Source organism: Mesocricetus auratus, unplaced genomic scaffold, assembly GCF_017639785.1.
Source record: "Mesocricetus auratus isolate SY011 unplaced genomic scaffold, BCM_Maur_2.0 Super-Scaffold_100006, whole genome shotgun sequence".
Lineage (NCBI taxonomy): Eukaryota > Metazoa > Chordata > Mammalia > Rodentia > Cricetidae > Mesocricetus > Mesocricetus auratus.
In genome coordinates this window covers 66,670,586-66,687,795 of record NW_024429190.1, presented here as the reverse complement: position 1 = coordinate 66,687,795, position 17,210 = coordinate 66,670,586, and the positions used below count along the sequence as shown (strand labels likewise).

The window sequence follows — 17,210 nt, the reverse complement described above, 5'->3', positions numbered from 1 at the left end:
CCGTAGAAAGATTTTGTTGTAAAACTTTCCACATGGAGAGGAGTTGCTGTGCTCTGCTCATCTTAATGGAGGGAGGAAAAATGCAAGGAGGGAAGGAGAGAGCAAAACCTTTGAATAGGGACATTGATTATACAGTCAACAGTGATCTTAATGAATGTGGAAAGAATAATATGCTAAGGTGTGGATTTTATATGAAAGTCTTTACGTTAAAACTTTGGTCCGGAAAGTAGCGTTCTAGAGTTTGTACTTTGCTTTGAAATCAGAGGCGGAAGTGTCCTGGGAGCTCATTGACTGTCAAGTCTGACTAGTTGATAAGCTTCAGGCCCAGTGAGATGCCCTGTCTTAAAGTAAGGTGGAGAAACATAGAAGAAGAAACTGATTTTTAAGCTTCATATGCATGTGCACCTGTGCACATACACATGCATCTGTACACACACATGATATGTACATACACCTGCACACACATGTATATATACGCATACACCTGTACACACACATATGTCTATATATACACACACGTGTCTGTACACACACACATCTGTAGACATACACACATGTACCTGTACACACACACGTTTCTGCACACACACATATGCACCCATACACATACAAATGCATCTGTACACACACGTGTCTATACATACACACATGTATCTGTACACACACACACACATCTGTAGACATACACACATGCACCTGCACACACACACATGTTTCTGCACACACACATATGCACCCATACACATACACATGCATCTGTACACACACATATGATATGTACATACACACACCTGCACACACATGTATATAAACACACATGCACCTGTATACACACACATGTGTCTGTACATACACATGTGTCTATACACACACACCCATACACATAAACATGTGTCAGTACACATACACATGTGTCTGTACACATACATGCACTTGTACACATACACACATGCATCTGCATGCACACACATGTCTGCACACACACGTGTATCTGTACACATACACACATGTGCCTGCATGCACACACGTTTCTGTACACACACATATATGCACCCATACACATACACATGCATCTGTACATATGCATATATGTACATACACATGTGCCTGTACACACACATGCACATGCACACACACAGGTTTCTGTACACACACATATGCACCTATACACATACACATGTCTGTACACATACACATACATCTATACACACACGTGCACCCATACACACACATGCACCTGTACACACACATGTGTCTGTATACTCACACATACACCTGTACACACACATGCATCTGTACATACACATGCACCCATGCACATACAAATGTGTCTATATACACACACACATGCACCTGTACACACACACATCTGTACAGACACATGCACCTGTACACACACATGCATCTGTACATACACACACATGCACCAGTACACATATATGTGTCTGTATACTCACACATGCACCTGTACACACACATGCACTTGTACACACACATGCACTTGTACACACACATGCACTTATACACACACATACATCTGTACACACATGCACCTGCACACACACATGCACTTATACACATACAATGTACCTGTACACACATATGCATCTATACACACACATGCATCTGTACATACACATACATCCTGAACACACATATGTGCACACGTGTCTGTACACACACATGCACACATACACATACATGCACCTGTATACACATATGCACCTGTATACACACATGCATCTGTACTCACACATGCACCTGCACACTCACATGCATCTGTATACACACATGCATCTGTACACACACATGCACCTGTACACACACACATGCACCTGTACGTATACACATATATCTGTATACACACACATGCACCTGCACACATACACATGCACCTGCACACACAAATGCATCTGTACACACAATACAGATGTACACACACATGCCTGTTGAAATTGGCTGTTCATGAGTGAACACCTAAAAGATAATGCAAGCCTCTTCTCTTTCTTAAATCCCCACCCCACTCTGGCTCTTACAAAGCATAATGAATGAGTAAGTGTTAGCACATGAACTTTATCAATGGTTACTTAGGGATAACTTCTGGATATAGATTTATCTGGGGGTATATGTGTTCATGAGTCCTTAATGGGTCCTGCAACAGTTTTCATTTTGGGTTAATATCTAATATCCGTTTCTTCTGTTGAAATTCACAACAGTACTCTAGGCATTTATTTAGCCAGCATTTCTAGTCTTTCCTAAGATTCAATCATGTTAAATCCCCAGGAAGCTAATAAAACCAAACTCCTTCCAATAGCTTGTTAATTGTAACAGGTAGACTCAAAAAATGGTATTAAAATATATTGTTTCACTTAGAAGATCCATCCACAGCCATTACGTAAATAGGAACTGAAAAGGAGGGAGGTGAGGCTTGGCCAATAACACCAGCGATCACAAAGTGAGCTTATCCCCCCTGCCACTTTTTTCAATCCAGGGACTCAAACCCAGAGTCCTCTGCATTCCATTCCACACATACTCTCTATCACTGAACCCCATCTACAACCCATTCATTTCTTCTCACGTTTATAGCTTCCATGTTTTTAGCTGGTATATTTCCCATTAGAATACATGTCTGATCAAAGAAGACGCAAACTCATTTATTATTCAGGTCCCCACTCTGAGGACTTTGGGTGCTTGTCAAAGTTTGTTAAGAGCGTAGACAGTTATAGTCTTACATAATTCTACAGGTGAGAGAAAAATTGACTTCCTCAAAGGACCCCTGGGTACCAGGAACACTCCAGATATGGAATGCAGAAGACAAGTTAGGTGTGTGTTCGTTTGGAATGTGCGTTGTATGAGAGGCAATTGCAGTGATAGTTTTTCATAGATCAATTCAAAATTTTATGTTCAGTCAGGGATACCCTTGGCTGTCTTGCCATCCAAAGGTCTCTCTAAAAATTCACATAGGTCTACTGTTTATTTGCTTTCCTGGGAGAATTGTACTAATTATGCCTAACATTCTTTTATATTTATGAAAGCCAAGTACGATTTTAATCACTGTTCACATATGAACATATGTATTCCTTTCAATGATTCTGTGAACACAGTACTGTGGTAATTCACTTTTACATCTGGGGAAACTGAGGTACAGATGATGAAATGACACACCCAGGGTCATATAGCTAATTATCTAGGCAGGTAAGTGACAGAGCCCAAGGTCTTAACCACTCCACCACACTGCCTCTCGAGACCCAATTCACCTGACGTGTCTCTTTGTTGAAGCCAGACAGAACTGTTCATCACCTAGTCAGACAGAGGGATCAGGCTGTCCTGCCAGGGGAATGCCCTGGAGAAATTGTCCTGACTGGGAACAAACCTGGAAGGAATTTTCTTTTCAAGGAAAGAGATGCTTGTTTGGATCTTTGCCTTTTTGCCCTCTTTATATCATTGGCAACCTGATCAAAGTCAAGGCCATCTGAAATTTGAATTAATATTCTGTTTACCCCTTCTTTGAGGTCATTTAATGAAGACTCTGGGCTCAACCCTGAACTTCTCATTGAACCTCCTTGTCCAGAGCCCAGTAGGCTGGCACTATTGATGACATTTTGATCAGCATCACATGTGTCAAATGCATGACTTACAGCAACGTCCATACTTAATGTTTTTTTTTAATGTCCAGTACACTGACTACAAATCCCACTGGTTTTTCTTATTCACATTTTCGGCTAATTTATTCTATCTGCTCTTTATTTTCCCCAGTACTTTTAGTACAGCATTATATTAGTGAAAAGGAAATTGTTATTTGTTATAAATCTAGAATGCTGCTCCTCCTTTCTTTAAAATTCATTTGGAAGAAGGTAACTGAAGCAAATGAACATTGTATTACCTCTTCTGGTATAATTCCATGGAATATTTGTAATCTCAGAGGTGTGAACTGCTATTATTCTAAAATGAAATCTGTTCAGCAGTGTCTTGATTTATGGGTTTGGTAGTGTGGTAAAATGTTTAAATCTGTTGACTGTAGGATCAAACTGCCCAGATTCGCATCCTTGGCTTGTTCTAGGATCGTGTGACATTGGGCAAATTACTTAACAACTCTCAGTCTCAATTTCCTTAGCTGTAGAGAGATGATAATATCCCTGAGAGTAATGTCAAGGATTCCTTGAATCAGCACAGGTTAAAGTATGTAAAACAATGTCTGCCATCTGGAAAGGTGTACATGATGTTAGGTATTGTGTGTGGAGTTTGGCAGTGATGCTTTTCCTTTGGGAAATATGCTTTCTTTGTCACTAAAAGCTATACAACTCTTTTCTTTACAAAAAGAGTTTTGCAATATTTTGCTTTGCTTTTAAGAGTCAAATAGTCATTAAAACGGGATTTTCCTCATGCTATTTTTAAGTTTCTGTTTAACTTAGTGGGAGCTGTTTTATTTGTGGGTAAACATGGGAAGGCTGAGGACAACCCAGTTGGGATGTAGGTGCTCCAAGGCGTAGGGGGCAGCATCTAGCTTGTCCTTCTCCGATCTCAAGAGTGCACAGTGCCATCTGCTGGCAGATCCTGAGAAAAACTACACCGTCCATAATTTTCTGCATGGTTTTTAAATTGCATCCTACATTTGGTTGATATGTAACTAATTCAAATGGAAGCATCTTGAAATTCCCTTAGAAGTACAATGGGCCATTTTATTTTCTTGAGAAAAGGTGAATTGTGACCATGGGTTTTCAAAACTTCACTCTATCCATGTGGTTGGGAATAAAGGATTTGACATTCTTCAGAGGATAGTTCTATGCCATTTTGCTTGATTTGAACAATCTGTCTATGAGTCTGGCAGGGCAACTATGATTACAATTTGACAACAAGAAACTTGAGATGCAGAGTGGTTAGCTAAGCATCCTAAAGTCCCCTGGCTTATTGTGGAAACCCTGGAACCAGAGTCCAGGGCTTTGAACATGTGACCTGTTTTGGCTACTTTTAACCTGTGATAATATAGTAGGAATTTTAAATGATCCTATCCCATAATTGATTTTTTCAGTAAAGCAGCCTGCTATCCAATTAGCCTGGCATGATAGTGACTTTTGTTAAATTATATATCTTTTTTATTCCTGGTGAAAGTTAATTTAACTGTTAAAATGGTGCCCTTTTACTCAGCTTGATACTGTTGCTGTTGGCATTAAAGATTGTTACCATTATACTTTATTGGTACTATGTTGATTTTTAAATTCATTGACTGTAAGAATGTAGTCCTACCTCACTTGTCACAAGGTGCATGCCATTGTTACCACCCTTTCTTCACTTTGTGACTCTAAGGCAGTGATTCTCAGCCTTTCAAATGTTGTGACCTTTAATACAGTTCCTCATGTTGTGGTGACCCCCAACCATAAAGTTCTTTTCATTGCTATTTCATAGCTGTAATTTTGCTACTGTTATGAATCACAATGTAAATATCTGTGTTTTCTGATGCTCATGGGCTATCCCTGTGAAACTGTCATTCAACTCCAAAGGGGTCACAATCCACATGTTGAGAACCATCGTTCTAAGGTTTTTCACTGCGGCTGCTTTCTGTAGCAGTCATGACTATGTCTCCTAACCCCATCATTTCCTCTTCTCCAGAAATTAACCCACTTTTTCTTCAAGATTTGTATCCATCACTTTTGTTTGGTGGCAGCATTACTTTTCCCTTTTGCAAAGAGGACCAAAGGCATTTTATACCTCATTCCCATTCAACTAAGCACAGCCTCCTTCTGTGCCATGCCTCTAATGGGGAACAGCTGCCTTACAAGAAATCTGTTGGAATGTCTGTGAGTCTCTGGATGCGAGTATCAGTGACATATCTGGCTTTTGATTGGTACTTTCATTGGAACTGTAACATTAAGAATGTTTTTTTAACCAGATAATTTATCTTCCAAGTAGGCAGGATGTAATATGGTGTAATGGAAGAATTGACTTGTGACAAAATGGGCCATAGGTATCAGTGCCTTTGTCTAGCATTCAGCTTGCTTTATGTTGGATTGGAAATGACCCCTCTGATAGAAAGGAGTGAATTGAGTTTTATTTTCTGTAGACGTGGTATACAAATTTATTATTTCTTCCCTCTCACGGCTTTTTAGCCTTTGTGGATTTTTCTTTCCACTTCTGTTGATGAGATACCCTTTAAAAGGCCCTGCCCTCAGTGTTGGTCCTAACTCTGAGCATTTTGCCAAAATGAGTCAAGTCTTTAATTCTTCTCACAAGATGATGAGATAGTAATTTTTATATTGCTCATTTGATTGGAGCAGAGAAATGAAGAAATGCTATGCATCAAGGGATTGATCAATGATGATCTGAGACAATTAATGACCAGTGTCTTTAATCACTACATCTCCCCAATCATTCTTTCTATGACACATTTTCTGGGTTCTTTGCTCTCTATTATTCCTTAAATACCATTGTGTTTGTTGCCCACCTCTCTTACATGTCAGCACACAATGAGATTAATTCTTCAGATGTCCTTTAGCCTAGAATGTGACAACCTGGCCACGAGTCCTGTGTAATGTAAGGGTTCACCACTGTTTTATTTTCATCTTAGCTTATATTCTACAGCTCTCAAGCTGGATCTAACCTATGCATATGCATACATGTGTGTACAAAAATGTTTACAAACACTTGAATATATACATGCATTTGTTCACTTAAAGGAACCATAAAACTTTTCTCACTAGATTATGCTTTCCCTTTTTTAGCATGTTCTAGCTTAGACTGACCTTTCATGTCCATCTTGGTAGCTTTGTAAATGGTAAGTTCAATTTGCCTATGCAGCATGCCATCTGTCAGTCTTCATTAAAGGTCTACAATGTTGAAGTTGTTCCATACCGTTATGCTAGAATCTCGAAACATCTAAATAGAGATTTCTTGGCCTGTTTCTTGGTTAGTGTGGCAAGTCAGAGTTTCCTGGTGGAAGAATTTTCTGTATTTTCAGACCTTACTTCTATGGCATTATACTTTTCTCTGCAGCTTTTACATTTTTCTATGCCTACCGTCCAAATGTCCTGGATCTCAAGTGAAATTGTGGTTAGCATCCATCCCTCTCTTAGTTTCTGTTAGAAGTTTAGAGTCTTGTTCTGGGGACTAACTAGTAATTGGAATCTAGCCTGGTAACCCTGCCTTTGTCATTCCTGCTCACATTTGCCAAGTTGGACAGATTTTCTTTACACTCACTTTGCAGTAGCTTAATCAGAAGATATTATTACAGTGTACTTTAGATTCCTGTCTGCCAGTAACTCACTGTGTAGTTTGCTCATTGCTTAAGGTTTACAGGCTTCATCTTCCTCCTCTGAATAAAACCGAGTTGACCTGTGACCTACTATTGCTTTAATTCCAATAGTTGTACTACTAAAGTACACAAAATCATTCAGGGAGATTCTAGGCTAATTTTAAAAGTGAAATAATGAGATGAGACTCAATTAAGCTCCTCAGAGTTGAATCCAGGACAGACATCTCTGATATGTACTTGTACTGTCACTTTGATAATGTATATTCTGAAAAACATCTGTCTTATACTAATTCTGAACAGTCTGAACCCAGCAGCTCTATTCTGGGAGACAGTGAGAAAGCCATCTACTTGCTGACCCACAGATAGTCCACTACAGCTTCTACACAGAAATCCCTCAACCACAATAGCACATGCCTGAGGCTGTCTTTTTTCTTCCATTGTGATGTGGCCACCAATAGGAGGCCAGAAAATCACTAGAGTCATATTCTTGTATTTGCTTTAGGTGAATGTTATGTGTAGACACATGTGAGAATGTGAATCTGCGTGTGTACACGATTTATTTAGTAAGCCTCTTATCATGTCTATATTCATTTTCTCTGTAGTTTACAAAAAAATCAGTAATTAATGTATCTAGGGAGTGCTCCAAAACAAAAGGTAAGTTACTCCAATTTGGAGATCAGCTTCACCTAAATTTAAAAATAATGTAAGTTGACAGTCTGACTAGAGTACTTGTGATTGGCATGGCTGATCTCTTAATGTTACATGTGTCTCTTGAAACCTGCTTCATTGCCTTTATTGTAGCAACTTTCTGTTTTGTCTCCAGGTAAATGAAATCTACCACGATGAGTCCCTTGGAGTGCATATAAATGTGGTCCTGGTGCGAATGATTATGCTTGGTTATGCAAAGGTAAAATGTCTTAAAATGTGTGGGCTGTGATCACTAGAGACTGGGTTAGCCAGTAGAAGATTGAGTTGCATAACTAATCTCAATCTTATATAAACTCATGGTTATACCAAGCTGGGGAGAAGAAATCTAGAATTGCAAGAGATTTCAAAATTAGAGCAACTTTCTTGTTTGTTTGTTTTTTGTTTTTGTTTTTCAAGACAGGGTTTCTCTGTATTGTTTTGGAGGCTGTCATGGAACTCGCTTTGTAGACTAGGCTGGCCTCACAGAGATCCACCTACCTCTGCCTCCCGAATGCTGGGATTAAAGGCGTTAACCACCAATGCCCAGGAAGTAACGTTTTGTTAAAGACAGGTCTCATATAGTCCAGGTTGGCCTCAAACTTCCTATGAGGTCAAGGATGACCGTGAACTCCTGACCCTCTTAATTCTGCTTCCTAAGTGTTGGGACTATAGGAATGCACTAATGTATCCAGTGTATACTCTGCTGAGATTGGATGAAGAATCTCTTGCATGCTAGACCAGCACTCTACCAACTAAGCTACACCCGACCCTCAGTTATCACAATTTTAGGTGACAGAACGAGTAAGTGACCATGAACGGATGGCATTAAGAGTAAAGAAAATCTCCTTAGCCTATTACCATCAGGTTGATGACCTGTATATCCATTCACTGTGTCTATGTGTAGTTTCCATTTATGTGGAAGTTACTCTGAGAGCGTTTGGAATACACAATTGATTTGTTTAAAACAATGTTTCAAGTGGATATATTTAAACATGAAGCACTCTGGTTATTTTTTCAGTTAAGGAAGCTTTAATCCTTTTGAAAACAAAGGTGAATCAAAATGTATACAGTAGCCATTCTTGCCATATAATTAGAAACCTATATATATTGATACTAGATGTGACCATGTCCTTGGAAAGAATTTTGTGTAAAACGATGAGTGCCTCCCATAGTTAATCCCCCTGATTAGGAGATGCTAGTGAACTTTTGCATGTGGGAAACCATAAGCCTCCATATGTTTGCATTTCCTCAAGTATCTATCATCCTCATATCATTATCTATAGACAGATGTCCCTGAGCGTTACCTTCTCTTAAAATCTAACATACTTTGTGTCATTACAGAGGAGCAAACTAACCCCAGCTGGACATCTCAATGACCTTCAGTTGGTTATTAAATCATGTGGTGTATGAATAGCGTATAACAGAGCAAACTAAGTTTATTAAGAATGTAAACATTGGCCAGACGTTGGTGGCACATGCCTTTAATCCCAGCCCTTGGGAGGCAGAGGCAGGCGGACCTCTGTGAGTTCGAGGTCAGCCTGGTTTACAAAGCGAGTTCCAGGACAGGCTCCAAAACAATACAGAGAAACCTTGTCTCATAAAACCAAAAAAAAAAATGTAAACACTGATCATAGCACTTCTGAAATTTAACAAAATGCTGGGCTCTTTAGTCAATTAAGAATTCATTTGGGATTCCAAATTTAATTTCTCTTTCTGTTAAAAATACTCTGGAAAGAAGAAACTCCATGTTCTTAAAGAATGGGCTTTTTAACTCCAAACCACAGTGTGACCTTAACACACACACACACACACACACACACACACACACACACACAATCTATCTACCTAGCTACCAGCTATGTTTATATATCATATCCACTGATAATAAGAGACCAAATCCTGTCATTTCATGGGGTTAAAATGCTATTTTCCCCTCCATGGGGAAGCTAATTTAATTTGACTGTGCCCTGTACACTAATGTTTGACCAGTCTTGCCAAATCTTGAAAGAATTTATTTTCCTCCAACATACTGATTATCTCTGGACTGAAAGAACACACAAAACTCTTTTTTTCAACTATTTTTTATTTAAATTAGAAACATGCATGCTTCAAATGTCAATCCCAGCTACCCGCTTCTCCCTCCACCAGCCCCACCCCAGCCCAATCCCCACATCATTCCCCAGGGAGGGTGAGGCCCTCCTTGGGGGCATCTCCAGAGTCTGTCATTTCATCCAGGACAGGACCCTAGGCCCTTCCCCACGTGTCCAGGCTGAGAGAGCATCCCTCCATGTGGAATGGGCTCCCAAAGTTCATTTGTACGCCATGGTGAACACTAATCTACTACCCAAGGCCCCAGAGATTTCTGAGGCCCCCATCACTGACACTACATTCATGGGGTCTGGATCAGTCCCCTGTTGGTCTCTTACCCGTCAGTCTGGGGTTCAAGAGTTCCCCCTTGTCCAGTCAGCTGTCTTTGTGGGTTTCACCAGCACAGTCTTGACCCCTTTGCTCATCACTCCTCCATTTCTGTCACTGGGTTCCAGGGGGGTCAGTTCAGTGGTTAGCTATGAGTATCTGTCTCTGCTTCCATCAGTCACTGGATGAAGGTTCTAGGATGTCATAAGGTAGTCATCAATCTTATCAGGTAGGGGCTATTAATGTAGTCTCTCCGCTATTACTTAGTTTTACAGTCACACAAAATTCTTAACTTTGACTTTTGTATCTCTGGAAAAAGTCTCATCCAAGAACCTTTCCCAGTGTGTTTGTCTGTAATGTGTGAAATCTAAAATTTGAATAGAATTGATAAATATTTTAGACTTCTAAAACTCTCCAAATGATTAATATCCAGTCACTTCATAGTGGCACATCCTGACTCAAACATCACTATGCATGTGTCCGTGGATTTTCACACAGGTAGCGTGGAACCTCCTCAGTGGGTCCTTACACGTTTTAGAATTTCTGAATCCTTGTTGAAATATTATCCCCAGATCAAAAATCACAAAAAGTATGTTTACCATATTCTTTCCTTTTAGTCCATCAGCCTCATAGAAAGGGGGAACCCATCCAGGAGCCTGGAGAATGTGTGCCGCTGGGCTTGCCAACAGCAAAAACCTGATCCCAACCACGCTGAACACCATGATCATGCCATATTCTTAACCAGGCAAGACTTTGGGCCTGCCGGAATGCAAGGTATTACTGTTGCTTTGTAGAAGAAAAAAAAATCAATGGCCTGGGTTTTCAAAAGAAATCCCAAGTCAAGCAGGTTGTGCAGATGTCCATATCTCCGCCCACTTTCCACTATCCACCAGCCAAGTATACATTTTTCCCTCTATTTCTTCCTGTGACTTTTTGCAGAATCCACAATGTTAAATGCCACTTAAACACCATAATAAATTATGCTTGCCTTTAAAATAATGATTGTACATTTGGGGTATGGAAGGGATGTAGTGTGATTTCCACTAACTGCTCAGAATGAGAAGGGCTCCTGCCAGCAATCTGTCTTCCAAAGTCAGCTTCCATTTAGCTAATAAACGCTGGTGTAGAGCGTGGAGAAGGACCAATGCTTTTCTTTTCCACAGTGGTGGGATTTCTGGCTTCCTCCACTAGAACCAAGATATGAAGGGCCATTTACAGAAAGACAAGGCTGAGATGGTAGCCAGAACAGAATGGTAGCCCCAGGCGGTACTCTCCCAAGAGAATATGGCTTACTGATAACAGAGAAATAATGTTGCCACTGTTTATAGGAACACTGCTATTTTTTCTTTTTGCTAAGCAAATACCCAGTACTAATTACAATGAGCTTTTTGTATATATAATGGAAATAAAAGTGATTGCCATTGTCTACAGGATACGCTCCAGTCACAGGCATGTGTCACCCAGTGAGAAGTTGCACCCTGAATCATGAAGATGGGTTTTCATCTGCTTTTGTTGTAGCCCATGAAACTGGCCATGTGTAAGTTACTGCTGACAGCTAGATAGAAAAACAGGTTTTTTTTCTCTCTGCTTTTCCACTGTCGTTCATACTTTAAGCAAAAATGCATGCCAGTGTGAGTTCTCGTCCTTTGCCAAGAGTGAGGAGCTGCAGAAAGTGAAGGGTTATGAGCTGAGATTCAATGAGTGATTCTGTCTGGTCAAGCAGTTCCATGCCTTTTATGGCTGTAGGCTGAGAAAACCATCTCATTATACTACTCTCAATATCAGTGTCTGTGGTGTCTCCAAGGAAGCTGTGTTGACTTTCAAAAACAAGTCTTTCGCATCATGTGTTGTGAGGAAAGAAAATAAGTCCGAGTCATGGCCTTGAAGTTATTACCCACGAGGTCTCCTTTGTGTTCTAGGTTGGGAATGGAGCATGACGGGCAAGGCAACAGGTGTGGGGATGAGACTGCCATGGGCAGCGTCATGGCGCCCCTGGTACAAGCTGCCTTCCATCGCTACCACTGGTCCAGATGCAGTGGCCAGGAACTGAAGAGATATATCCAGTATGTGCCTCGCTGCATGTCATGCCCTGCTGCATAGGCTGCACACATGATATCAGAGGTGTTAACCCAAAAGTTTCTATAGTGTCATACAATGGAATAAGCCGTGAGCTTAAGTGTAGTTCTGTCTGGGATGGGGTTTCCCTGGGGTAGATTCCTTGTGACTGAGGGTCGGACATGAGCTGAGGATGGAGGGTTCTTGTATGGGTTCCTGCTTTTAACCCTACTCATACCCTGAAAACCTCCTGTGCAGGTGTTAACCCTGCCGCAGTTCATAGAGATTCACTTAGTGACATGAATACAGCTGCCACATCATTCTTATGTCCCAGAGTTGTGCTTGATGAACTTTCCCGGAATTAGTAAAGATGAAAGATGAGTTGAATAAAGCCAAAACCCTTAAAACTATGTTTCTTGGAACCTGCTCTATGAGCTGACAGAACCCCGGAGTATTTGAGCTAGGAGTCCTTTTTCCCTTTAGACCTGATTTCAACAGTGAGAGTTTAAATGTCCTTAATGTTTTCCTCCCTGCAGTTCCTATGACTGTCTCCTTGATGACCCCTTTGAACATGATTGGCCCAAACTCCCAGAACTTCCTGGAATAAATTACTCCATGGATGAGCAATGCCGTTTCGATTTTGGTGTTGGCTACAAAATGTGCACTGCGGTATGTGCCCTGCTGTCAAATTAGATGTCTCGTCTTGAAGTCTGTTTGTGTAGCTCCTTTTGGGTGGGCCTTACACACTCACTGATACAAGTGTGAAAATGTCTATGGTTATCTTGTATTTGCTCTGAGGATTGAGCAGATAGCCTTAATTAATCCTCAAGAGAGACAAGGGGGAAGATAGATCATAGGCTCTCATTATTCTAATTATTACATTATTGCCTCCTCCTCTTTTAACCCTCCAGAAGCTCTCAAATACCCCTCCTTACTTATTCAAGTTTATAGCTTTTTAAATTAAAAGCTATTGTTACAGATGTTTGTGTGTGTGTGCACGTGCGCACACACACAGAACAGATACAAACACATACATATTACAGAAGCAGGGGCAGAAAGATTATAAGTCTTTTGCTTTTAGGGTGAAAGAGCAAGACTGCGGAGGTCTTCGCACCTGGGCAACGGGGAGTGAGCTGGACTGATGGATGCTCTCCAGCTCATGGCCTTCTGTCCCATTCCTCCTCTGCTGTTTCTTTCCTTCAGAGATGTCATTGAGCCTTTCTTTGGCTTGATGGCCGGTGTCCGTATCTTTGTGGCTATAGAAAATGATTAGCCTGATATTCACAGTGAAAAGTGTGTGTGGTGATTCAGCTTAGAGGCTGAGGCAGAAGGATCGTGATTTTGGAGCCACTTAATTTATTCAGGACCAGCCTGGGTTATGAAATGAAACTCTGCTTTGGGTGCTTTTAGTTTATGATTTTACTTTCCAGTAGACACAATGACATGGATGTCAGACAGAGTAGGTCAGATGTGACACTAAACCATGAACTTGAGTACCATGTGTGACAACTCTGGCTTAGTTTTCTCATATCTGAAGTGTGGATGGTGGCAGTATTTGCCTCTTATAGGTTATGTGAAGATTAATGTGATGATGTAGTTAATGTACAAGTGCAATGCAGACCTATTGCACTTGACCTTGCTGCTTCAGCACTCTAGTACAGAGTTTATTTCTTGACATGTTACCACTTTGGCAACCAACTTGAAAATAAAATATACCCTCCCTCCAAAAAAACAAAAAACATGACATGACACGAAGAAAGTATGTATAAAACATGGTTGGCAAACACCCAACTCTCTGAACGTTCTGTCATGGTTTCTTTTTTTTTTTTCTAGTTCCGAACCTTTGACCCATGCAAACAGCTGTGGTGCAGTCATCCCGATAACCCATATTTCTGTAAGACTAAGAAAGGGCCTCCACTCGATGGGACTGAGTGTGCTGCCGGGAAGGTCAGTGTGTCTGCTACTGATTAAGCTTCCACGTGTGCTGCATGGGGGACCTTCCATGGTCTGGCAAATGACACTTATTGCTGGGCTGTTTTCCTTATGGAAAATGTTGTGCCTGTGGTTTCCTTCTAGTAAGGCTCTAAGACAGTATACTACCTTCCATGGCTGCTACCAGAAACTGTCACGATGTTGACAGTTCAAAACACTGGAAATTTGTTCTGTAACAGCTGTCGAGGGCAAGAGTCAGTTATACTGAGGTGGAGTCTGATGTGGACAGGGCTATACTCCCTCCAGAGACTGTAGTAGCAAAGAGTTCCTCTCATCTCCCAGCTTCTAACTATCTTTCTTCCGTATCATGGCCACACTCCTCAGGCCTCTAACGTGGTGGGTGTCAGTATTCCCTCTGCCCCTTTCTTGCAAGGATGGAGTCTCTTTGTGATGTTTCGGGCCTACCTGGGTACCTCAGGACCTTCTACTGAACTTGAAATCCTTAACCAAATCATGCTGCCAAAGAATCATTTACTAAATAAGGTCACCTTTATGGGTCCAGACATTGGGAGTTTTTAATACTGGGAGGACCAGACCGTTTGGCTAACTATGGCCAACAGGAAAGACAGTGGGGACAGCAGATCTCTGGCCCCTGCTAGTGGTGTCTGATTTACTTGCTGGCATGGCATCCCTTGTGAAAGTTGCCCAGAAATAAAGGATTATGAATTTATACCAAAGATTTGGCCTCACTCCTGGAGGAAAGAGGCCCAAAGGTTTTAAATCCGAGATTGTGTAGTTGGGAATGAATACTTAGGAACTGGCTAGATGCCAAGGTGTCCTTCTCTTAGGGGCAGAGAGCCCAAAACAAAGGCATTCTAAGAAGGCAAGCTGAAGAGCCTTGACTAGTCTAGAAATAATATATTGTAGATAGGACCAAATGCTGACAGAAAAGATTAATGCAACTTTTACCTTTTTTAAAAGGTTGATTTCAAGCATACATGAACTGTTCTTATATGAAGTATGTAGTCTAATAAAAACCTGTCATTACAAGTACTTGCATTTTGTCTGACACTGTGACAGCTACACTATATATAGATAGTATCTTGCTTTGGGAAGATTTGGAAAATAACTTTCCAACTAAAATTAAGAGCAATGATGAGTAGAATTATTTTGGCTTATTAAAAAGTTATGGTATAATAGATTTTAACATCCAACTTCCTCATATATAATTATGGCATGTTATATTTAAATGTTTAAAGTTTTTTAAAACTCAGAAATTGAAAATTTTGGAAAGAAAATAATCTATTCCCTTTGAATACCTATATGCTAAATTCTGGGCAGTGTTATAACAGAATTTGTGTGGCATCATGACTGTATTAATCCCACATGTTATCACAGAATCTCTATGGCATCACGACTGTATTACCCTCACTTAGTTCTTGGACACTCATGAATTTTTATATACCTTGATTTTGCTTAACTAAAAGGCAAAAATCATTATTTAACTTAACTATTTCTCAGATTCATAAATTAATATTTTATAAAGATAAAATGCTTTGCATGAAGAAGGGACTTGGTCCTTCCCTGGATGAAATGACAGACTTTGGAGATCCCCCAAGGAGGGCCTCACCCTCCCTGGGGAATGATGTGGGGATTGGGTGGGGGGCTGGGAGGGTTGGTGGACAGACTAGGGAGGAGGGGCGGGAAAGGGAGCTGGGATTGACATGTGAAGCATTCATGTTTCTGATTTAAATAAAGACATATATTGAGGAAAAAAAAGAATAAACAGAGGAAAAAAACAAAAAGATAAAAGTGCTTTGAATGCTGAATACAGTTTTAGCTAAGTTTAGTTAGTTAGTTTTTAAGTTGAGACAAATTTGCAGGCAATTATGTTAAAAGGGCATGTTAGCATCTAAAAACTCTAGGGTGAGCTATGCAGTGAGATGTGAAGCAGAGCAAGAATGGGGTCTGCTGGGCAGGCTGGACACGTGTGTCATTTCAAAACTTATCTGAGTAAATGTTACTTTTCTTGTTAAAATTTGTTTTTATTAATATGTGTATATATGAGTCTGTATATGATATGTATGTATATGTGAGTGAATGTCCAGTATCAGGGTGGTGCCTACAGAGGCCAGAAGAGAGCATATGAATCCCCTGGATTTGGAAATACAGGTGGCTGTGTGAGCTACCTGATGTGGATGCCTGGAACATGACTCAGACCCTCTGCAAGAGAGCAGTGAGGCGCTCTTAACTAGTGAGCCATCTCTCCAGTCTTAAATTATCATCTTAATTTCATTCTAAAATTATGAACTTAAGTTATCCTTCTGATAAGATACCTTTGTGCAGCAAATGCCTATGGAGACTTTGAATCAGTAATAACTGGAGGGAGAATAAAAATTGAAGACCTTCAAATAAATGTTTCTTGAGTGACACTGTCAATGACTTTCGTAATTTATCTTTTCTCATTTTCCCAAGTGGTGCTATAAAGGACACTGCATGTGGAAGAATGCTAATCAACAAAAACAAGATGGCAATTGGGGGTCGTGGACCAAATTTGGCTCCTGTTCCAGGACATGCGGAACTGGTGTTCGTTTTAGAACACGCCAGTGCAATAATCCCGCGTGAGTATAACCTTATACTTCCTGTTGCTTTCTTATAGACCAGGAAGTGATTCTGTGTTCTGCTATTAGTGTTCTTTCCTTTTTTCATCCTGCTTACAAAATAGGGGAAATGAAAAAATATTGGTTCACAATTCATAAGACATCGCCTTCTAGACTAATGTTCCCAAAATAAAAAGTAGTCAGTGATGTGGAAGAGACATGCGAATGAATGGAGAGATGTTTTGAAGAACTTGATGTTTGGAACCACTGGGGAG

At 40.4% G+C, this 17,210-nt stretch overlaps 1 protein-coding gene across 3 annotated transcripts in view; it reads left to right on the top strand.

Moving 5' to 3' along the window:
- Positions 1 to 17,210, top strand: part of Adamts3 (ADAM metallopeptidase with thrombospondin type 1 motif 3) — a 207,834-nt gene that overhangs the window by 162,220 nt on the left and 28,404 nt on the right. For all 3 annotated transcript variants that reach the window (XM_040747375.1, XM_040747374.1, XM_040747373.1), the window contains exons 6-12: positions 8,070 to 8,153; positions 10,966 to 11,122; positions 11,780 to 11,885; positions 12,268 to 12,411; positions 12,940 to 13,072; positions 14,237 to 14,350; positions 16,811 to 16,956. In XM_040747375.1, the coding sequence (XP_040603309.1) occupies positions 8,070 to 8,153; positions 10,966 to 11,122; positions 11,780 to 11,885; positions 12,268 to 12,411; positions 12,940 to 13,072; positions 14,237 to 14,350; positions 16,811 to 16,956 (884 nt within the window). The remainder of the gene's footprint in view (positions 1 to 8,069; positions 8,154 to 10,965; positions 11,123 to 11,779; positions 11,886 to 12,267; positions 12,412 to 12,939; positions 13,073 to 14,236; positions 14,351 to 16,810; positions 16,957 to 17,210) is intronic.